This window comes from Cupressus sempervirens, chromosome 4 (assembly GCF_028749045.1).
Source record: "Cupressus sempervirens isolate cs-2001-9-10 chromosome 4, ASM2874904v1, whole genome shotgun sequence".
Lineage (NCBI taxonomy): Eukaryota > Viridiplantae > Streptophyta > Pinopsida > Cupressales > Cupressaceae > Cupressus > Cupressus sempervirens.
The window spans coordinates 142,213,644-142,237,951 of record NC_143121.1 but is presented as its reverse complement, the minus strand read 5'-3'; the positions used below and the strand labels follow the sequence as shown (position 1 = coordinate 142,237,951).

The following is a 24,308-nucleotide window of genomic DNA, read 5'->3' as shown; positions in this document are numbered from 1 at the left end:
TATGTTAGCTTCTCTACAATTGTGGCCAGGCCTTCCTAGAGTAGAGAACTTCCCTGATGATGTGAAAAGTTATGAATTTTATCCATGCTTGCAATTACAGAATAACTATGCAGAATATGTTAGAGTTAATGACTCATTTACAATGAAGATTTGCAAGGAACTCCAAGGATGCTTGGAGAGGAGGTTCGGCCCGAAGGCAATGGTGGTCATCAGTCAATTTGGTAGCTATTTTATTCAGTTCTCATTCTTTTCGTATTTGCATCTTGCAGCTTTAGACGGATTTTCTTTAAAGTTGCCAAGATACCCAAGTGATCTGATTGTGCTGATAGAGATCGTGAGGCAAGCAATCCAAGTGAACGTGTTGAGTGCAAGCTTGAAGAAGAAAGGATATGAATTCCCTATGAAGGTTGGAGCTTACTATTGTGAGTCTCATTCTGATGCTAAAAATATGCTCAAGGCATTTGAGACTAAGTACAAGTTGGAAGAATATGAGGTTGTGAGACCTATGTTCGATCCAAATGGATAAGCAAGAGAGGTGCTACAAATTGGGAGTGTGATCAAGCATGTCACCACTATAGAAGATTATTGGGCAGATTGCAAGGATGAGTTGGAGAGCCAAGATTGTGCTTTCGCCAGGCTCATGGTGGAACAAGTAAAGACATATGGCATTGATCTCAATGTTGAAGGATTGGAGGATGATGTTCAAAATATGTATAGCAATACCTATTTGACTAAGTTAAGGGGTATTCCTATCAGTTTCGAGCCATATGTGGATGCGGAAGAGAATCTTGATATCATGATGGCTAGAATCATCAAGAGAATGGGGAAATGGGTTGAATGGACAACCAAGAAGAACTGGAGTAAGGATGCAGCCACTCAAGCTTCTCCAGTAGCTGCAACGCTTGCTTCATCTCAGAGTGCTACACCAGGCGTGACCATAGCTTCCACTCAAGGGCCAACTCAACCTTCAGGCGGAGGTGATCAACCTCTGAACAAGAATGTCCCTATAGCTAAAACCTGTCATGATGTTTCTCTCCCAGTCATAGGAACCCAGGCTGGTACTGAAGAGAAGAAGACGAAAGAGCCAAAGGACAGTGCCTCCACTCTGGTCCCATCCCCTCATACCACTCCAGTTCCATCTCCTCACACTACCCCAGTTCCTTCTCCGCATACCACTCCAGTTCCATCTCCTCATCATAGCCCTGTTCCATCAATAAGCGCTTCACTTATGAGGCCAAGTCGTTCCCCTATACATATAGTAGACTTAGGGGATGGAAAAAGTAGCAGTTGCGAATTTACTGAGTTAGATGAAGCAGTGAAGAAAACTTCAGAGGTGGAGAAGGGCCAGACTTCTTCTAGGTGCATATCTAAAGACTCGAAAAATCCTTTCTCTTCAACTGTTGTAACAATAACTCCAGTTAAAGGGTGAGTGAGTAGCCGAGTTGGTGTGAAGGCGAGTCGTGAGGCGTAGTGTTAGGCTAATGATCCCGGTGCTACGCATCAACTCCGGTTCGAGTCACACTAGGTTTACCACAAACCCTTTTAAGGGTGAGTGAGTAGCCGAGTTGGTGTGAAGGCGAGTCGTGAGGCGTAGTGTTAGGCTAATGATCCCGGTGCTACGCATCAACTCCGGTTCGAGTCACACTAGGTTTACCACAAACCCTTTTGCCAATAGTGGCATGTTGTGATGGTTAAGTTGTTGCGTTGTTATCCTTGCCATCCAGGTTCAAATCTCATGGGGATGAGGTCCCCCGTTTGTGGCCTCACTGGTTCATAGCTCCAGGTCAAAGCGTTGGTGGTACCAGTGGGCGTGTCGCGCCAGCGCTACCGGTCACGTTAAAAAGTTTACCAGGCGCATTTAAAAAAAAAAAAACAATAACTCCAATTAAGAAAAAGATGTTCAATATTGAATCACTTGGAATGGCTTCCAAAGTGATAGGAATAGATTCCTGGTTGGAAGATACTTTGGAGAGGAAGAGAACGAGAAAGGATGAAAGTGCTTCCACAGAAGATATTGTATCTCTTGCAGTTCATTCTAGGTCAACATTGACAAAAGTTAAGAAGGAAAAGACTTTGTCAATACTTGGGCAAGATCTAGAAACAGGGCATTTGACAATGGAAATAGCCAAGCCAAACAAAGGAGGGAGAATCGAGGACATGATGCCCGATGATTTCACTTTGCATTCAATCGATCTTGGAGAGGCCAGACATGACACAAAAGTTGGCTTGTGGAGGTCAAGTAATGAAGTAATAAAAGGACAATTAGAAAGTCTTAAGTTATCAAAGATCAAGATGAAAGCCGAGATAGAAGAATTGAACAAGTTCATCAGGCAACTAGTTGCTTCGCTGGCAACTATCTCTGGTGTGCCTGTAACCCAGACTCCTACTGCTGCTGAAGTGTAAACCCTCATTTCTCAACTTTAGGAAGATAGAAACTTCGGCCAGATTGGGAAGGAATGGATAGAGAAACTCAAATCAGAAGGAGTTTCCATCATAGATCAAATCGGTAATGTTATCCTTAGACTAGAAAAAACATCATGTCTAATAGCAATACTCTGGCCGAAGAAAGGGTCAAATGTGATGACAACATCTCTCTTCTAAAGATGATCATCCAGATGAAAGCAAAAGAAGCAGTTGAAGCAAAAATTTTGAAGAAAGGAAATGAACCTTTGTTCGAATGGCTCCAACGCAGGTAGTTCAAGCTAGAAATGATCTTGCTAGCTAAAAAGGGACTCAAGGAAATAGAGGATAAAGCAAAGAAGACTCAAGATAGAGGAATTGAACTCATGAAAGGGTTACACACCGATTCACAAACTAGTGGTCAAGGAAAGGCTCTCATTGGAATAGATATAATGAAAAATAACTTTTCTGCATTTTTGGATAATCTGTCTGGAGTGACTTACAGTAGTCAAAACAGAATTGCGAAACTCCAGACACTTAGTGGTTGTATACACGTGCCCACGAAGGAGTTGCCAAATCAGTTGAGTGCCGTGAAAGAGCTAGCAAGTGAACATTCAAAATGGCTCTTGAGATTCACCAATATACACGTGCCCAACCATGAGGAGCTAATTCCAGTAATAGCTACTACTAAGGCATATAGAGCAAAAACAGAAAAGGGGAAGAAGTCTAAATGATTCATATTATGACCTCTTTTCGTTTTATTTTGTAATTTTGTAATACAACAAATTGGCATCTTGCCATTTGTCATTTCCAGAAGATGAACTGATTAAGCTTCTATTGTAACGGTCATCTCGAAACTCTATATGTATGGAATTGAAAGATTAATGAAAAGTTGGCAAATTTTTGGTGTGAGATACTTGATGTTGCAGAGACAATTAATGGTATTTTGTGTCAATTATTTCCTATTCCATTCTCTATCATTTTTAGTTTGTGTTTTCTCTTTTGCCTGAATTGAAGCAAGGAAAGAACATAGTTTCACTCCCCTATTTTGAGACAGTGAACAAACTTGATAAGAATTGTTGTTGTTTGTTCGAAGAGAAATCCCTTTAAATGTTTTCCTTTAACTAATTGTAGTTTAGATTTAAATTAGCTAAGTTGAATGTTGTCAAGAGTGTCGTTAAGCTTCGTGAATGTATAATATTTGTGGGTTCATGAACTTAATCAAATCTTCAGGAATCTTTATTTGCCTGAGTTAGATTCTGTTTAAGTCTAACTTGGTCTTACCTCTTCTATTCTCTGGTCAAGAACATACCCCAAATTAGCTTTAGGAATGAAACATAGTTCATTGAAAATCTATCACAAGGAGTTGTACCTATCAATTCAGAGAAAAGCCTATTTATCCATAAGTGGCTTTTCAGCTGTTAGTAATCAGCTATTGTCCCAAGCTTGGGTATTCAAGGGTCATAATCAAAGGACAAATCTGTTTACCAACATGTTACAAAGTATTGTAATATGTGTCAGCGCATATGCCTTTTTTAAAACTAAAAATTAAAACATTGATGTGTATCTTTTCAACCACAAGACATCATGTGCAAACTGTTTGACAAAATGCCTTAAGAAAATGCGGCCAGACAGAGTGATATAATTGCAGAAGATGCACAATTTTGGAACTGTGATACCCAAAATTACAAAATGTAAATCCATCCATCAGCCTTTGTAGGTCCATTTATTCCTATGAAATCTGTGTTTTTTTCAAGATAGGAAAAGTTATAATATGCTTTTGATATCCTTAGTGCTTTAGGCAGGCTCCGATTTTACATTTTGTCAATAGATCTTTTTATGGGTAAGCACCCTAATAGAAATCTTCATTTACAACATGCGAATTGTTAAAAGACAAGATAAAACAACCAAAAAATACTAAATTTTTTATCTTTCTAGATGTTGTATAATTTTAGGATATCTTTTAGGAGAATCAATAATAGAAAATATTTCACATAGTTCCTAAAAAAACCTACAAACAATTGGCACGTGGCAGATAGGACATGTAAACAAACCACAACACCAAACCTCTGATTAAATTGCAATCAACTACATCAAAGAAACCTAAAATGCCACAACGTAATTTATTTCTGTAACATCAATAAATACAGCTTTGACAATCAAGATGATATATTACCGAGCTGAAAGATGTTCACATACAAAAGAGAAAAATAAACCTAGATGGGAACCTATGCTGTTTATCCAAAACCCTTGAATTCCTACAAAAAAGTCCATGCATATCTGTAACATCAGGAAATGTAGCTTTGACTTTCAAAATTATATATATATCAGTGAACTGAACGATCTTCACTTGGAGAAAATAAAACCTAGATAGGCAGTTATGCTTTTTATCCACAACTAGTCCCTTTAATTGAAGTGGAATTCTACTCTTTCTTGATCTTATTTGAAGCAATATTTCCCACATTCAATCTTGAATGGGGGAAATAATCTTGAATATGGGAAATATGGCTAATGTCAGTATGGAGACAGATACAGGTTTATGCTTTCTTCTCCTTCTTTGAGGAAGCAGGTGAGTGAAACAAGCGAAAAAACCATGCAGCTAAAATAGATCCAAGAAAAGGAGTGATCCAATAGACATAAAACTGCTCCCATGTATTGTGTCGATTGTTGACATATGCCCAGCCAAATGCCTGTATGCAAGCAATCCAAACGAGGATGACATCAAATATTAAAGCAATCATAGTAACATACGAAATTAAATACATCATCACGAATGCAATAAGACTCTAGTACCCACTAGAAAATCTCTAAATTCAGTGTGTTTAACTCAATTAGAAAAACTGTGCATTGATGTTAAAGAGCAGGATCAGCAGCCTCAGCATATGTTTTTTCAAACCATTGAAACGATAATGAATCTAAGAAGCAAGATGTGGATCGTAACTGTCCAAAAAGTAGAAATGAAAATTTCATTGTTACAGATGGGTATAGCTTCATTCTTTTGGGGAAGAAGAAAATTCACAGGTTATGAAAGCCAAATTGTAGATTATGAGAGTGGATTGACATTTTTCTTGTGGAATACAATCTGCCAGAAATAGAAGCAACCTCGTAATTAAATAAGTCATTTTCTAGGGATACTGGTTCACCTAAAACAAAGTGCAACGGTCCTATCGAACTTGAAACTCTTCATGGCATACCCGATTTCAGACGAGAGAGGCCATACATAGACTCTGGCATATAAGCGCCACATTCATGTAATGAAAATTTTAATTTACAAAAGCATAACTCATGACTGTCAAGAGGATTAGGAAGAATCACAAATGATGAAAATAAAAACATGTCATTTCAGAAATATGATGAAGAGTAACTATAGACATGATGAAGGTGTAATGACAATATCATTGGACAGTCACAATTAATAAATAGACTGATACTTACATTAGCCGGGTTCATAGATGGTCCAGTATATGATGAACCTGAAAGAACTAACACAATAGTTGTTAACGAGATCAACAGTGATTTTAAGAGTGAGTTTTTAGGTCCTTTGATAATAATTAGAAGAACGAGAAAACTGATGACAAATGTCAACACCCCTTCTGCAATAGCTGCTGTATGCAATTCAACCTTTACAGAAGGGCCCCCAAGCATGTGCTTGTAAGGTTTAGGCATAAGCTCCATAATTGCCATTGCCCCACCTACAGCTCCAGCTGCCTGCAAAAAAGAAAAGTGCTTTCAAATAAGCAGAAGTAATGCTAATTTTGTCATCATGAAGATGAAATCTAGAAACTAATTGAACAACTAAACACCTGATATTGACGTAACACCTTAAAGAGAAATATCCTGGACACTCACATAACTATTTTGACAACCTAGATGAGTGAAGTGAGATTCGCCTATACATGCAAAAAGTGTCCTTGTAGACAGGCAAATAACATTCTGTCACGTGCAACAGGACAATTATGCACTGTATTTCAATAAAAGGAGATCTTTCATGAAGTAATAACGTCCAAAAGAAGTTCACTCAAGCATTGTCTTTTTGAATTGACGAAAAAACAATGCAGAAATTGCCCTAAATAGTATAGAAATTGCAGCTTGTAGTATGTCAAGCTAATCAAGCTCATTTTTTCCACAAGTATGAAGATTAACACTGATATATCACACACACACACATATATAGTCCCTATTGCAAATTCTATATATATATATATATATAGTCCCTATTGCAAATTGAAACCTAGCTCAAAATTGCACCAGTGGTAAAATCAAGAAATAAAATGCATACTGCAACGTGCATTGCAGATCCTCTCACTAAGAAACCAAATAAGGAAAATGTGAGAATGATTCAATAGCTGAATTGATAAAAAAATCCCAATAACTTTACAGCTCAACAAACAACATTCATGCTTCCATGAACCTAATATTCTATGTTGAAGAAATATGACTGAATTTGTATTTATCAAATTGCATACTAGTGTACTTTACAGAATCAAATTTGCACTGAAAACTGAAAAGGGCACAATAATAGAATAAGCATGCATTAGGAGTAAAAATAAAATAAATAAATAAAAATGCATTGGGCATAAGTCCAATTCAAAGCAAGTGGGTTACTTTCCATTTTTGCAGAACCTTAGCATCACATTTAGTGTCCCAAAGTGGCACAGAATAAGTAGTTATCACTGGTTTATTCTTCATGTCATTTGAATTCGAATACTAAATAGGCATATGTAAATCACACTTTCTTTTGGTAAAGACCTAAATAACAAGTTTTTCTTGTCCAAGTCCGTAAATATTAATTCTGTCAAAACTATGCCTAATAAGGGATTGACTCATCCAAAAAGGATCCTTGAAATAAAAATATATAAAGAATGAAATGATATACAAGCACTCCTACTCTCTTTCAAAGCAGACAAGTGGCATTTTGAATTTTTTTCATTTATTAGCAAAGATTTATGTAATATCCCCTTTCAAATTTGCAGTAGAATCACAATTGCAACAAATTAGAGTTAGGGTTACAACTTAAACATTCACCAAGTATTATATCTCCTCAAATAGTGTGAACCTGGATTTGAATCCTGAAGTTGTAACCCAAGAAATATATAATATATATACTTCCAGTTATTAGGGTAAGACAAGAACACATCGCCATCATATAATATCTATAATATTATGCAAACACATTAGGACAAGGAGAAAGAAACATGATAGACCTTCCTGAAGCAATTTTCACACTAAGCCCAATAGCAAATTGGAACTAGAGCCCTCTTGCCCTCAATGGGTAGACAACACGGACATCCACTGGGATTGCCTACTTAGTGGGGTGCTTGTATCCGCTTTCCCTATATATGCCTCATCTCCTTTAAGACAGGAGCCATCTTTGCAAGTCAAAGAGGAGATTGTAAAGGGTGTTACTTGGTTGTTCAATCTAATCCCACGAGCAGATTGAAAACAGAGCCCTTTTGGCCCTAGGAGCCATTGTGGCCATCCCTGGGTGGCCTACTTGGATAACCATCTTATAACTCCCTTCTTACACCACCAATCCTCCATACAAGATGGATTTCAAACAGTTCCATTATCAGACACATGTACTTAACATTTCACTATATGAACGCACATACATAAGAGATAATTATTGCCAAAAGCACATAAACACTAAATATACCACAAGACAGTTGTGAGATTATAAAATGCTGGGAAGAGCAGATCTCGAAGGAGTACAGTTTGCTGTTCTTAGTCTGATCTAAATGCTATCCACCACTGATAAGATTTTCTGATAGAATAAGGGATGTTTGATCTGAAGTCTGCCGCTTCCATAACTTGAAATCCTTGCGTATTCAATGTTGTTTGATGATTGATATTTACATCAATGACTAATTATAGGGTTTGAGGTATTGGTGAATGATGATTAAGAGATTATTGATTAGATGATATATGAGTGATGAGATAACAAGAGTTGGTTTTATATATTGATGAACTAAATGTATGTTGATTTGCTACAGTGATTTTCTGATTGATGGATTGCTTGATTTGATAGTTGCTTTTGAGTAGTCATGGGTGATGAGTGGTAGAGGATCCTTCAATGCTTGGAATCAATTCTCCTTTATATTTTATTGGTAAAAGCGTCACCACCTTTCATATGAATTGAGTCACCACTTATCATTGTTGCACTTGAGAACAATATATTATTCCCAAATTGATCTCCCTTAGATGTCCTCAAATGAAACCTTCTCCCCTTTATATCTTCCATCATGGGATAGAATCACACGTCTTCATTGTGTCTGCCATTTGCAATGGTCACATTAACCACCCTATGGAAGAGTCACTATCCTTCGCAACTTTAACCTTTTGAAGGAGTCACTTCCTTACTTTCTACTCCATTAATTCTCTCAATTTATACCTTCAAACTATGTCTTCTCTTTACACCTCTCCTTTAAGGTTGAATATACTTTCCTTCTCAATTTGCATTGGCATATCATATCACATGGTTTCAACATCCTTGGACGGTGTACCTAGGCACTTAGGGTGTTTTGAGAAAATAAATTGTAATGTTTATTCTTACTATTGATTCTAATACATTCAAGATAACTTGTGAACATAATTATTTGATTTGTTTTCCCACATGGACATCCAGAATGGGATGGTTATTGGCAAGTGAAATGGGCAAATGAGTGACTGTTGGGCTTCTCCAAGTCAACACTAGGAAAAGGAAACATGTGTCTCTTGTATTACGTCATTTACTGCATTTAATGTAACATATAGCTTCAAATTCGGGTGCTTAAGTTGGAGGGAAAGTATTGAAGTCAAAACTAGTGTCATTTTGCATTCCATGGAGGCAATCCAAGCCGTTGGAATGTTTGGAATGAATAGCCATCTTTGCGTGCCTTGTTTGGTGCGTTAAAGATCTTGTCATGTCTATGTAAATAACTCCTTGGACATAGTAGTTAAGAGAATGTAGAGTTACTTTATAGGAATAAAGACAGGTTGAAACATAAAGAGGTTGTTTACAAGTACATAGGTTAGCAGCAAGTTGAAGGCAATGAGGAGAATGGGTGTGAATGTATTGTAGTCTAATTTATTTGAAGATAATACATGTTTGGCCTCTCTTCTTGGTGGAGTTTTTTCCAGCAAGGGTTTCTCCATGTAAGTCCTATTATGTGATGCTCTTATGTTCCTGATTTGCGCCTCACTGCTGCTTCCTTGGCGATGTTATGTTTTCTATTGTTGTAATTAAGCATAATATGTTGGCTGATTTTTAACATCATCAGATCTAATAATCCCACATCAAGGTTGTTAATGTTATTGTAGCTATGATTAGATTTCTTAGGCTCACATAGATAATAAAGGTTGTGATAATGTAATTATTGTAATACAATAATTATATTGATTCTTGTGATTAAAAAATAATAATTATATCAAGTATTATGTGATTAAATTAATAATTATAATTATCATATCATTGATATAAAATTATAGTATTATGTGATATTATAATATATTATTATTATATTTAATTAAATGGGGGCCAGAACTTTGGATGTGTGGCATCCCTTCATAAATCCCATTAGTTTGGTATAAAGGAGGATAAATCTTCCTCTCTTGAAATAGTTGGAAAATATACAATTTGCTTTAATAAGCCAATGCGATGCTTGGAGGAGACAATCGTGGATTGTCTATGGTTGGCAGGACAAATCACTGCCCATGGTAAACAAGTACAATAAATCAACATGGTATCAGGGCCATGTTTGGTCTTAGGTGACTTTTTGGTCTCGTAACAATAATGTTGGCAGACTAAATATTGAAATATTTCAAAGAAAGAATGTGCTTAAGTCATTCTGCAGGAAGTCTATTTGATTTATATTTTGGAGATACGATTCATTTTCTATAACAAGGCATGGGAGCAGTTCGATTGTAAGGCAAGATGAATTATGTGCTTGTCACATCCTAAGAAGTGATTCTTTAATCAAACTTCATTGTTTCAGTTTTATAAGCATCTAAGAGGAGGAACCGAATAGTGGATTCAAGGGGGGAAGTTGTAGAGTGGTTGTGGCTTCTGGAATTTTGTCATTGAGCATTTTATGTGCAAAGACTGTTATTCATAGAGGCAATAAAATAATTGTGTGCGATATATTTGAAAGCATGAGAAAATTAGAAATTTGGGCAATGTTTCCATGAGTTTGACACTTGAACGGATAAAATAAGACCCACATAGGCTTGGGACGACCTCTTGGTATGCCATTCATAGGGCCAACACATCCAATGATTCCCCAGCAGTTAGAGTTTTTAGTGTTAGTAGCGCAACGGCCAAATACCTCTTTGTGGGGTTCTGTTCGAACCCATGCATAGCATTAGAGCTCTATATTTCCTTTGTGGGCGATGTGTATTAAACTTGCAGCTCCATCGCGCCTCTATTCTCCAAATGTATTTGGTTGGTTGTTGGACTATCTTGTGGCCACTATCATCTTGGGTGAGATCTTTCCAGCAGCTTCATCATTGGCCCTCTTGTGTATTTTTGGCCTTGGTTGTCCTTCAAGGTTTTGACACACTCTTTTTTGGTCAACTTCTTTCAGCAGCGACAGATCTGTTTTTGTAGCAGTCACACATTAAACCCCTAAAATAAGGAGAGAGGTTGCTCGACCTGAATTAAATTCAACTGAATAGTAATCGGTTCTGCTTATTTGTTATTTCAGAGATGTGCAAGTGGCTTCTTGGTGAGTCCCTCTTATACGCCCACCACTATTTTTACCTCTGCACATTATTCAGTCACTCCCTCCTCCGTGTCTAGTCACATCCTTGGGTATCCCTGTCTATGTTGACCACTTATGATATTTGAAAGTTGAAACAACACCCACCATCTGGGAAACCAACAGTTGTCCAAACCAAGCTTCTGAAAATCCTGTCATTCCAGTGAAGTCTAGGTCGGGGAAACTTGATTACAAATATCATGAGATTCTGGGTTAAGAGTATACTGAGTAAGATTGGTATTGCAATGGGAGTGGTGATAATAATCTAAGTACCTTGTGCTTATTTGTAACATCGAATGAAAACACCATTGCTAGAATTTGGAGTCAGAGTATTGAACCAAGCTTCCGTTGTTAAGAACAACAGTAGTATTGCACATAAAATGAAATAACAGTAATTACTTTAGTGAGGAGAAATACTGTGATTAGAGAATTGTTCAGTACAAAAAAATACTTGTATGTTCCCAAAGATAAATACAAGTCTCCAGAAAGGAGTTGGGAACAAGAAAGAGATGGTAAACAGTGACCTCAAGCTGTTACCAGATATTAGAAGCAATTAGTCTATTGTATATCAGTGAAGCATTCATGCATCTCTTTGTGAGTTTAAGTATACAGTAACTAGCATATCATATTCAACCAACTGCTTTAATGCTAAAGAATAGGAGTGCAACAATCTGAGTTACTGTTTTGGGTTGACATTGAAGAACTAGATGTTGCGTATATGTTGAAGAGAAAACAACACTTGGTGTCCCTATAGACTACCCATCTTATAAGGCTCAATAATATTAGATGAAATTAGAATGAGCAATAGGACAAAGATCGGCTAGTGTGTTGTGTATGCTCTGGCAGTTGCCGTAGCTGTGAAACATTGTGTAATGGTGAAAATCGAAATTGAGTTTCTGATGATGAGCATGATCTTAAGGATTTTATAGGCATGATGAAACATCCTTTCAGCACTAGTGAAGTCAAATGACTCATGCTGCAGCTTTTCCAGGGTGTCAATAATCTTCATGAAAATTGGGTTTTGCACTGGAATCTGAAGACTTCAAATCTCTTAATAAATATTAAATATTGAAGGAGTATTAAGGGTCTGTTACTTTGGGGGTTGTGGTTAGCATGATGGCAGCAAGGTAGCAGACGTGGATGCAATTGAAAGAGTAAGTCAGCGAGTCAATGCACCAGTGAGGACAAAATGTGACTGGCCATGGTGGCACCTGTGGTCGGAGTGTCCACAGGACTTGCGGTGGACTTCTTTTACACTAATCTGGTGTTGGTGTTAAGTCAAGATGCTCTTTGATCTAGTACTTTCAGCCATATCTGGATCATACCAGATTATGAGAGTCTCTTGGAGCAAGATATCTTCCATGATTGGGACCAATGTGACCAGTGTATGCTTTCGTGACAAAGGGAGCAGCTAGAGGATCTGCTTCAAGGATCTTGGTCATATTGATTTAGTGGGAGAAGAACATGTCAAAATGGTTTCTCTAGTGATCAAGAAACTGTAGCAATCGGAGGATTATGTAGCATGGGATGGAGTTCCATGTGTGTAGGCTAAAGACATTTATGCTAACTTCTAGTTTGTGATATTCCTGATAGATGTATACTTGGTGAGTTTGAGACTAATGCAGACCACAATCTTGTATTTCATGACATATCAAAGCATGTGAAGATCATATTAGAGATATGGTGCAAAGGAATGCTATTCAGTTGAGGTTCATTAGCACTGATGATTAGACAGAAGATGTTCTCACCAAGTCTCTTGCTCAAGTAAAGTTTGCGTACTTCCAAGAGAAACTTGGAATTATGGAGAATGAAGCTCTGGCTAAGAGGGAGTCTCAACATCAATAATGCATTGAGATATATTGTCCACCTCTACAAGTAGGTATGGTGGAACAACCCTCTACGAGTAGGTATGGTGGAGCCACCCATCTGCGAGTAGGCAAGGTGGTAATGTATTCTTCTCTGAGAGAAGTCTGCGGTGCAAGCCCTCATTGTCCACCCTCTATGAGTAGCTATGGTGGAACCAAGGTGGTAATTCATTGTTCTCTGGAAGAAATCTGAGGTGCAAGCCCGCACTGCCTACCCTCTGCGAGTAGATATGGTAGAACCCACCCTCTACAAGTAGGCAAGGTGGTAATACACTCTTCTCTTGGAGAAGTTTGAGGCGTAAGACCTTTTTCTATCCTCTGTGAGTAGGCATGATGAATCCACCCTCTGCAAGTAGGTATGGTGGATGTCATCGAAGACATTCCATGATTGTGCCTATTCACCGTCTAGGAGTAGCTATAGTGAACATCGTGTTAACATGACAATAAGCACTTATGTTTTATTTGATTTTCATCAATGGTTGTAGCCATGACAGACCCATCCTCTGGGAGCAGCTAGAATGGTTGTTACCATGTGACATGGTTGTTCAGAAGAATTCCTCCCTAGATAAAAGGGAGTATTAAAGTTATAGTAGCTATGGTCGGATTCCTTCAGGTTGACAGAAATAACATAAAGGTTGTAATTAATAATATAAAATTATATTATTGTATTATAATTAAAATTATCATATCATTAACTATAAAATTATTATTATATGATATTATAATATATATGTAAAATAATATAATAATTATTATATTTAATTAACTGGAAGCCCAAACTTTGGAAGTGTGGCATCCCTTTGTGAATCCCATTTGTTTGGTACAAAGAAAGATAAATCTTCCTCTCTTGAAATAGATGGAAAAATATGGTCTGCTTTATTAAGTAGATGGCATGTGCACTGCTTCGGGGAGACGATCATGGATTATCTATGGTTGGGAGGGTAAATCATTGCCTGTAGTAAATGAGCACAAGAAATCAACAAAAGTATTTTTTAGTTTTAGATTTGCTGACAAGTTCCATATTTCATATTGTAGTAGTCCAAACCTTGAATCTCGTAGTCATAGATTGATTATTTGGATAGAGATTGAAAATTCCCAACCTTTGGTATTAAAGCCTATATATTTCTCAACAAACTGTAGCATGTTATATAAATGAGGAATCAACAGTTTCAATATTCTAGAGTGAGTGAACACATGACTCTTCATAAAGTGTTCCAAAATGTTTAGAAGCAGTTCTTGCTCTTACTCGTGGATATTTACTTGGAAGGGAAACCTCCACACAAGTATTTGTCTCATATTGCATCTTTTGATATTTTGTTAAACATTCTATGTAATTTCCTAGAATACAGAAATTTAAAAAGGAAATATTATTATTGTTACATGTTATTAAATCAATTAGCCTTTAAAAGCCTTATACTAAAAGCCAATCTGGGTTTGGCCAGGCATGTTGCAGGGCATACATGAACAAACCGAAAGTGGGCGTTTCAGGGCCACAGTGTATCAGGATCCGCAGCCAATCCAGGTGTGAACTGGACCACAATCTGGGTGTAAAAGCAACAAATTGGTTAAGTAGTTTAAAACTTATAATATTTCATTTACTTCCAGTTCTATTTAGCAATTCTGTAGCAGGAGACATCTGTTTAGGCTTTAAATAGATGCCAAGCAGTGTCCATGCCTGCTGCAAACATCTCTTACAGAAATTTGCATTTTGAGAATTATGGTCATTTCTTAGATTTGTGTCCTACACCAGGTATTTTTTTGGGGGTTTCCAATGAAAGCAAATTAATCAATAATTACCCAGGGAAAACCACACCTAACAATGCCAGTTTTCTTTTTTTCTTTTTTTAACCAATGGATTGATCAATCAACCTAAAAAAAAACCCTGAACACTACATTTGCCTCCAAACAACTGATAACAATAATGGTAGAGATTGCACATCTTATGATATTCATGTTACATATTTGTGTTCATTTTGTTGTCCAGGTATCCTTAGTATGTTCCAAATTCATTTACACCTGTTTCTAATGATCTCAGGAATCACTGGTTGACAATGCAAGTACCCCAAACCATAGAAATTTATCTAAGACCATCCCTTAAAAGTTGAAACTTTAATCATGTGAGAATGGGTCTACGAGGTGACCCCAATATGGGAGCTCCTTTAAAGCAAATTTTCTCATCTCTTAAAAAGACAAAAAAATTGCTGTTGCAAAATTTGGAAATTAACAGGCAATCTGAGGAAATTATTGCAAAATTAGGGTTTCCACATAATTCACTCTCAAGAATGCATACATCAAAATATGTATGAGTAAGCTTCATATATTATTCCTTGTATAATTTTTATTTTTATTTTTGTTAAGCACTATATATTATAAATATATACAGGCCTTGTGGATTGAAATTATTTTAACAGATCTTTCCTATTAAATAGAAGATATATTATTAAGCCTAGTTATTTTTCTTACTTTACTAATGAATGAAACTATATTCTGAATTCACAGTGGTTAGATATATTTAGAGACTCCAGTAATGAATATAGCTTATATAATTAGAAAACAAAAAATGAACCTCTAACTTGTGATGGAACAAACAATGAATGACGTGTAATTGACCATGAAAAATCAACTAGTTTTGAAGAAAGCAAAGGGATCTCCTCAAACAAATCCTCAATCAAACTACTTATTATTGTATAGTAAATTGAAGTATAACCAAAAACTTGAGAATCTAAGTCACAAAATGAAATTACAACAAAATAAAACTAAATAATAAAAATAGGCCATCACAAAGTGGGTAGCAGCAGACCAAAAATTGTTTCAAGTAAGAAATACCTTGAAAAGGGTTGTCTACCTACATTTGAATCTCCCTTAAACTTGGAAGCCAAATCTACACATATATCATAGTTTGATTACATGGATATAAATAAGAATGCAATAGGATATACACCTGTAGGCAATGGGTCAACAAAAGAGGTTCCCAATTCGGGTTTCAGAGTAAGCATTTCTTTAGGCTAAAACTATAACTTGACAATAGCCACTCTGCACTAATTGAACTAAAACTGAAATGAAACTTAAAAACTAAGCAAATTAGCATACAAAAGATCTCTTATGGATTGTTTTCCTTGAGATTTTGAGCCAAAGTATGAGGCAAGATGCAAACATATACTCAATTCTTGAAAAATGATGACCTCAATGCAAACTTGTAAAAATATGTGGTCTTTTCAGTAAAAACATAGGACTTGCTTGGCCGTACTGTGGGAAGTCAATAGCTACAGTGCCTTTTCCTGTTCCATATAGACAAAAGAGCCTGATTAACTGTCACTTTTACCTTTCTACTTTGGATGGAAAAGATCCTATAGCTAAAATTTTCTAGCTGAATATACAATAAACTGAGTACAGAAAACAAAAATATTGTACTGAAGACTTTAATAGTGCTGTTTTATAAAGTTACTTTTCATGAGCCAAGTAAGATCATTACAGGTGTAGTTATATACATTCTCCTCCATTCCAAAGAGCAGTGGTCTTGAATTCTATCCACCTATTTTCGGCTATGAGAATAAGATTATAAATATATCTTAATCTAGTGTTTTAAATGTATCGAGTCAGATTGACTACTCTCTAGAATGGGAAATTGCCCCCATTTGTCACTTTCAAGTAATAAGAATGCAAAATTCTCCAGAAAAACAAATCTTCTAGTAAACATAATGTGTTCCGATTATATGAATCCACATCAATTGCAACAAGTGGTATCGAATCGTAACAATATTTCCCCAAAACAATGAAAATATGATTGTTGTCAGTGGAAGTTTGAAGTAACTGACAAAAGTACAAACAAAGCAGAGTTCAAACAAATAAACATAATATCTTGAACTTGTAACCAAATGAAAATAGTAAAAATGCTAGGGCACCAATTCTTACACAAAGACCAAATGACATCAAAGGAATCACATGATAAGATAGAATTGGGGCAGAACAGGACAAATGCCCATGAGAAACAAAACATAAATGTGTTCTCATTACTTTTATGGAAAATAAACCAAATTTGAAGAAAAGAAGATGCAGATGGTTTGGATGAGATAACAATCCTTGACAAACAGTAAACAGCAGCAACAGATACTGCCAAAATAATCCTGAATTATATCTTAAAAGCATAGACAACCTTATAAAAACAGATGGAACAGTTGTCATACTCCTTGTGGGAAAAAGAAGAATCCAACTTGAATTAAAGAGGAAGATTGTGTTTATAGGTCTAGATCAAACCAAATGAAACAAAGATAACAGAACTGGCATAACAAGATTCCAAAGACCAGTTCAATCAGCAAAAACTCACTAATGAATTTGATTTTGAACTGGATAAGGAAGATCCAGTTCAAAACTCATAGGTAAAGAAGTTTTCCAGCAAAGAAGTTCTACACAAAACCCAATTGCCATGAGCTAAAATGTGAGATAACGCAAGATAAGGTCGAAGGCATTCAGTGCAACAAATGACAGGAGAATGAGAGAACTTGCATATCAAGATCCCATAGAGCAATTTTAATTGTGCAATAGCACTGGATATATAAAACTTGGGTATGATAAGCAAACATGTAGTACAACTGTACAGTGTACAACTATGAGAGAATCGAGAATGGATTTGGTTTGTTGCTGGTAAGGCTTGTGGCTCATCACTAACCCACAATTATTAGGAAGCCTCGATTCAAAATGTGTCTGTCAGGATATCTTTCAGCAAAAGAAATTATAGATGGGACCCGATTGCCATAAGCAAATGTGAAGGATGAGTAGCGAATACTCCATGACTCTCAAGCTCAAAGGTCAGCTAAGGAGAGATTCTCCAAGAGACAGACATGCACCATTAGCAGAGAGTAGTCAATCAATGAACTTAAAATTGGACCCATTTATGATAGGAATAATAGTTTGTATACCTGGACTCAAATCTATTTCTGCATACTGCAAATTTCCAACTTAACAAGACTCGGAAACTTAGAAAAAACTCAATTTTTTTTCTAAAATTATATGACTTTATATGAAATGCAGTTACAAAATGTATCCATTCAATTAGCAAATGGGGTTGCAAGCAGAGTGGGTTTAACCATGGACTCCATGGTTTAGCGCACTTGACCTGGAGTAGTACTGAGATGGGTGACCTCCCGGGAAGTCCAGGTGCTTCACCTCTGTGAGCATCACCTAGATCCAATGAATGCTAAGTGTTCCATTTATTGTCATGAGATGGATTTGTGTGAATCACAACTCATAAAACATGAGTCAATGAGTTTGACTCAAAAACTACACAGTTAAATCCTGATAGCAATATCACAATTTGACTTGCTGTGGAAAAATATCTCCTACTTATCAATCAACTGGCAGTTGAAGATAGTGCCCCCAAGGGGGGAACAGCCATCAGGCCCAAATTAAGGCCTTCGAGACCACACAAAGCTTCATGTTGGATACTATTAATATAATTTAAAGGCAAAAAACTATATGTTTTCACTCCAATTCGCACAAGAATCCTAAAATGGTGGAATAATCTTTCCCATTGGGCATGGAGTGTTTATAAGAGTGAAAAACAGCATATTTTTTGAATGTGAAAACTGCTGTTTTATTAACAAACTCTGTTTTTCACACAGACCAAGTATATCACACAGACATGCCAAGTATTCAGCTCCAGCTTGATGGAAATTCGGCAGAAAATTGCCAAAAACTAGGCAGTAGCGAATTGCAGATGTACTTTGAAAAAACTCAACACAAAAAATTATATCCAGTACTCAGCGAATATCAAAACTATGGTACAAATCATTCTAGCAATGGTAACAGCAAAGGCTAAATAGTCTCAACCTACAGATACCCACCTCACATTTATTGTCAAAACATTAGTTTTCCACTAAAAATATTGCCTAAAACAATGACATAATCTCGTGGAGGTACTAATCAATTTCAACCGAAGGATCATACAGACTGTCATTTTCTACTAGCTGTCATAATAAAGATTTGATCGTAAGCTGATGAGCCACAGGGAAGAGACACAAACCCATGCTCATCAAAGAAATTTTGCTTAGAGCTCAATGGCAAAGAAATTCTTTATCTGGGGCAATGCTGTGGTATAGAAAGGTGTAAGGCCAAGTAGGTTCACACATAACTTAAAAAGATATAAGATGTCTGTTGAAGTTTCAAAAGCCAGGTAATCATGGTAACATGAAAATTGCACCTAATCATGGTAGTTATCACCAAAAACCTATTTAAGGTAACAGTACAATAGTTTCGATAACTGTTTAAACACCGAGGTCACATTTATTCTCAGTGAAATCACTCACGCACCAAGAGGCAAAACAACAATACCAACATGGATCGTACAACTTGTCATTTTCCAGTACCTGGCCACAATAAAGAATTAAGGTTGCACTGGCGTGGCTCAGGGGATAGAATTACATACATTTATTAGGATGTGTCTGTTTAAAGCTATTCTCTGAGCTGAAATTCTTCAGCAGACTCAGAGATTGCACTTAATAGCAAGGGGAATCACCCTGGCCAAAAGTTATTGAACGCTGGCAAGGCTGAAGGGCTCAAGGGTAAGATGTTAACTCGCACTTATTACAATGCCCAATTTCAAAGCTAACTATTGGGCATTCTCCATCAGAGGGCAAGCCACATATTGTGAGAGACCAGGGCATTGTAATGGCGTGGAGATAGAAGGACTCTCCAGGACTGCAAGCCAAAACATGGTAGGTGATACAAACATTATTGCTAAAAACCACAGATAACAAAAACCCATCACAACAGGCTATCTTATAGATTTATCATTTTAAATCTAATCCCACTACCAAATTCACCAGGCCAATCAAGTCGGTAGAAACCCAATTCCACAGATAAAATTCATTACCAACTAAACAAGATCGCAAATCCACCAAAACAAAAGTAAACCAATTCCTATATTAGAACTCAATTACCAAATTACACCCATTAGGACTAAATAATAGTAATACAAATGAAACCCAATTCCGACATCAGAGATTACCACTAAATACACCAATTCCAATTCTAACGACACAAAATTAGCCGTATTGCTACTCAAAAGCTCAGTCTCAACTGCACCAATCCCGAATCAATCAACAAACCATCTCATAGAGTTCTCAAATTATATCTAACTCCACTATCAATTTCACCACTGCAATCAAGTCGATAAAAACCCAATTCCAAAAATAAAACTCATTAAGACCTAAACTAAATGCCAAATCAACCAAAACAAAAGTAAATCAATTCGTTCATTAAAGCTCAATTACCAAATTACACCCGTTCCGACTAAATCAATACAACTGAAACCCAATTCCTACGTCAGAGCTTACCATCAAATACACCAATTCCAACTCAAACAACACAAAAGAAGCTCATTATTCCTACATTCAAGCTCAGTTTTAACTGCATCAATCCCGAATCAGTCAAAGGAAACGAAACCTAGGCAGAAATTTAACCCAAAAGAGATCATTAAACCCACACAATTTTAAATAAAACAAAATATTTTAATTCCATACCTGAGCAGGAAACCTGATAGCCATGCTAATCAAGCTATCATTGCCGGCACCCAAGGCAAAGCCAGCAGTCAATACAGTAGGATTCCAGCTAGCTCCTCCCATAGCTTCCCCCAAAGAAGAAAAGAGAAAGACCAACACAACCAACAGAACAATGGTTATAACCAGCTTCCATGGTCCATCCACATCAAAATACGAGGCTATCACGGAAGTCCCTGCCCCCAAACATGATACGAAAAACACCCACAAAAATGTTATTACTGCATCCCCGATCGCAAGCGTTACCATCCCCATATTCTTGTGACTGAGAAGTACTGGTCACAGAGAGGATTCGAACGGACGACCTAAGGAAAAGAAGTGAGGTTCTGTGGCAGTTGGTATTGGCTCAAAAACCAAAAGTTGGTATTGGCTCAAAAACGAATCATAAAAATATTCACATCACAATAAAAATATGATGTTAACCCAAAAACGTGCGGATTTTTAATAAAACTAAATTCCAGCATGAATTTTTGGGAATTTTCGGTTATTTTTGGATATATACATAGTTGGGACTATCTCGTATTCTTTTTCGAGAGGCGCTTGGCGCTACAAACGAAGATATATACATAGTCGGGACTACCTCGTACTCTTTTTCAAGAGGCGCTTGGCGCTACAAATGAGGCTACATACCCTACCCTCAGTGGGATTTGAACTTGTGACCTCTTTTCAAGAGGACAAGTTCTCCACCACTAGGCCAACTCAAGTTGAAATGAATACTTAAAAGTCTTAATTTTCTTTAAATGTAATATATATATAATTTTATTTTTATTTTTTTTATTCGTGTTGATTTACAATTTTGACATCATCCTTTATAATGTTGCGGTCAGTTGACAAGTTTCTGTATTTTTCAATATTAGAAGACTTCGGTTTCTAAAAGATTATGTATACATAGATCAATACTTATTTTTCGAGAAGACTTAATAGATGTAATGAGCGTTAAGTCTCAAAATAACAACAACAATGTAAAAAATAATTTATTATTAAAAATAAATAATTCAAATAATAAAAATATGTTTTAAAATCAGTCATATAGATCTTTTGGATAATATAAATGTTTAATAAGTTGTTGGTAATTGTTATGGATTAGATTGTGTTGAAATTTTTACCATCATCAACACAATCTAGTCCAGAAGTAATTACCAACAACTTTAATGGATTGTGGAAATTTGACCTCTGTGTTTAATATGTTTAATAAACTGTTAATCAAATTAATTTGTAAATGAAATGTTTAAAAACATAGGAAAGAGGGATTATGGTTTTTATTATAACTTTAACATATCTTATTTATGGTCTTTGATATTTGAGATTGGGTATAGACTTTGAAAGTGCATATAAACAATTATCATGTAGAAAATAGTGAGTTGAGGTAACTTATAATAGTTTAAGAATAAAAATCAATTAGTTAGAAAATAATGAGTTGTAATGGTAATTTAATGTAATTTAATATAATTTAATCAATATTTGTTTAAGATTAAAAACTATTTTATATATATTTAAATATTTGAAGAATAATAATTTCTAATAAAAAAATTATAATTTGAAATAAAAATAGTGTAATGTTAGAATTCACTTTATTTTGTTTAAATTATTAAGATAACAAACAATTATCATTCAAACTATATAAATTTTTAAATATGTGTAAAATAATAGTTTCTAATATTAAAAATAATAATTTATAATATGTAACTATTATAGCTAAAATATTATTGGATAAGTTTTATGGGTTTCATATATGTCTTATGTGCTTGATATTTTATATATATTTCATAAATATAGGGGTAGTGGTTCCGAAAATGTGCTCCTATAAGACTCAAAATATATAAGCCAATCAAGCTAAAGTAAAATGTTTTTCATGATTTTATAAATTAAGATTTGAAATATAAATGTTAGAAAAAATGAAATGATTAAATTAATTATAAAAATACTTACATTTCATTAGTTGAAATAGGAGAAATTAAAGTTATGCTAGTTATGCACAAGTGATTGCAATACTATGTGTCTCGACAAATATGACAAATGTCGTATAGAAATATCTATTTAATATTATAATAATAAATTGATATAATAAACGAAAGATGAAAAAAAAATATAATAATAAAAAATATTATATATTATATATAGTTTTAGTACTATAAAATAATAAAATATAAGTTGACTTTATATTTTGATTTCATTTTTTGAGATGAGATGTGTATTTTGTGAAATAACCAGGTATTATTTATAACAAAGTATTAAAGAAAATATCATATATTTTGAAAGCTAATCTTTAAAAAAATAAAAGTAATTAAAAGTAAATTTATAAAGAAATATTGAATATTAATAAAACATCCAAAAATAGACCTAATTAAATGAGTCAATCATATCATTGAGAAAAATGGTTTCCATAATAAATTATATAAATAAATTGATATATAAACCTTACTACTTTTTATTAATAAAAAACAATTTATTATAATTGATAAATAGATTATAAACTAATCTACTAATAGTTCAAAATTAAACTCACTCAAACACATTTAACATTAGATTTTGACAATTTTAGTTGTTTTCAAATGTGACTTGGCTACTTGTATATATTGCTCTCTTGTAAGATAAATGTTCCGGAATCTATGATACATAGAAGGGTCAAAGTATAGTCATTTTAAAACGTCATTCTAAATATATTTTATATTATTATGTTTATATGATTATCAATTTACTTTGACAATAAGAAAAACATAATTCATCCAATACTAAAGTACAAATGCTTCAATAATCATATATTACTAAAGTTGCACCATTCATATAATTACTTAAGTTTTTCCAAAATAAAAAACTGTGTTAATTTACAAGATGACTTTTTAAAATGGAAAAACTTTTAATTAAAAAGATATACACCACTATTTTGTAACCCCAATAATTCGTTAAAAAAAAAAAACTCTTAAAAAAAGAATAAAAATAAAAAACTACGGCTAGACAGAAAATGACATGGTTGCCAGATTCCGTAAGTGATGGGAATCTTGCCGTATTATACGTCCCATCCATGTTCACCGTCTTTTTCTAAAAGTCTCCCAAAACAGAATAAAATTATAAGATGTACATTTTACCTGATATATGAAAAAGACAATGAGCTATATTTAAAATGTACAATTTAAGCCAAGCCGGACTTTGTGGAATCTTTGAGGACATGATACATTCACAAGTTGTGACGAATGTGTGAAGCTAACTCTCAACGAACTATGATGGAATGAATGGTAGGTATGCTTATTAAGTAGGAACAAAGTTGTTGAGTAAGAAGAAAATGGGTTTGCCATGCATTAGGAAATTTAGGTTGTTGAAACTATACTTTTAAGTAAGGTATGTGTGTGCTTTATAGGGTTTATGTTTTGGTGTTATTTATGTGTTAAAAAAATTAAGAAGACTTCGAAATCAACAATGTATGTGTGGATATTTTAAAAAGTATACATATAAATATCAAATGTAATATATGATGATAATATATTATTATATGATAGTTTATTATTTAGAAATAAATAGTATTATTTAATATTATATTTTTATTTCAAGCAAGAGACTATAACACAATGATAAATTGTAAATTTCTTATCTAAGAGGTCTTGGGTTAGAATCTATTTGAGTTAAATAAGAATTAATTAAAAAATATATATATAATAATTAATTTTGGCTTCGGCCTCTTATCAATCAAAAAGAAAATATAATATTTTTATATCTATTGTCATTAAATCTTATTTTAGAAAGGGGACATTCAAGTCTGT

At 34.9% G+C, this 24,308-nt stretch overlaps 1 protein-coding gene across 1 annotated transcript; it reads right to left on the bottom strand.

The window, feature by feature from the left end:
* Positions 1-4,551: 4,551 nt before the first annotated feature.
* On the bottom strand, positions 4,552-20,873 carry SIP1A (small and basic intrinsic protein 1A). The gene is made up of 3 exons (XM_089824642.1): positions 20,518-20,873; positions 5,836-6,108; positions 4,552-5,090 (listed from the first exon to the last, which is right to left on the bottom strand). The coding sequence occupies exons 1-3, from the start codon at positions 20,806-20,808 to the stop codon at positions 4,938-4,940; spliced, it is 717 nt and encodes a 238-aa protein (XP_089680768.1). The 5' UTR covers positions 20,809-20,873; the 3' UTR covers positions 4,552-4,937.
* Between the last annotated feature and the right edge of the window lie 3,435 nt (positions 20,874-24,308).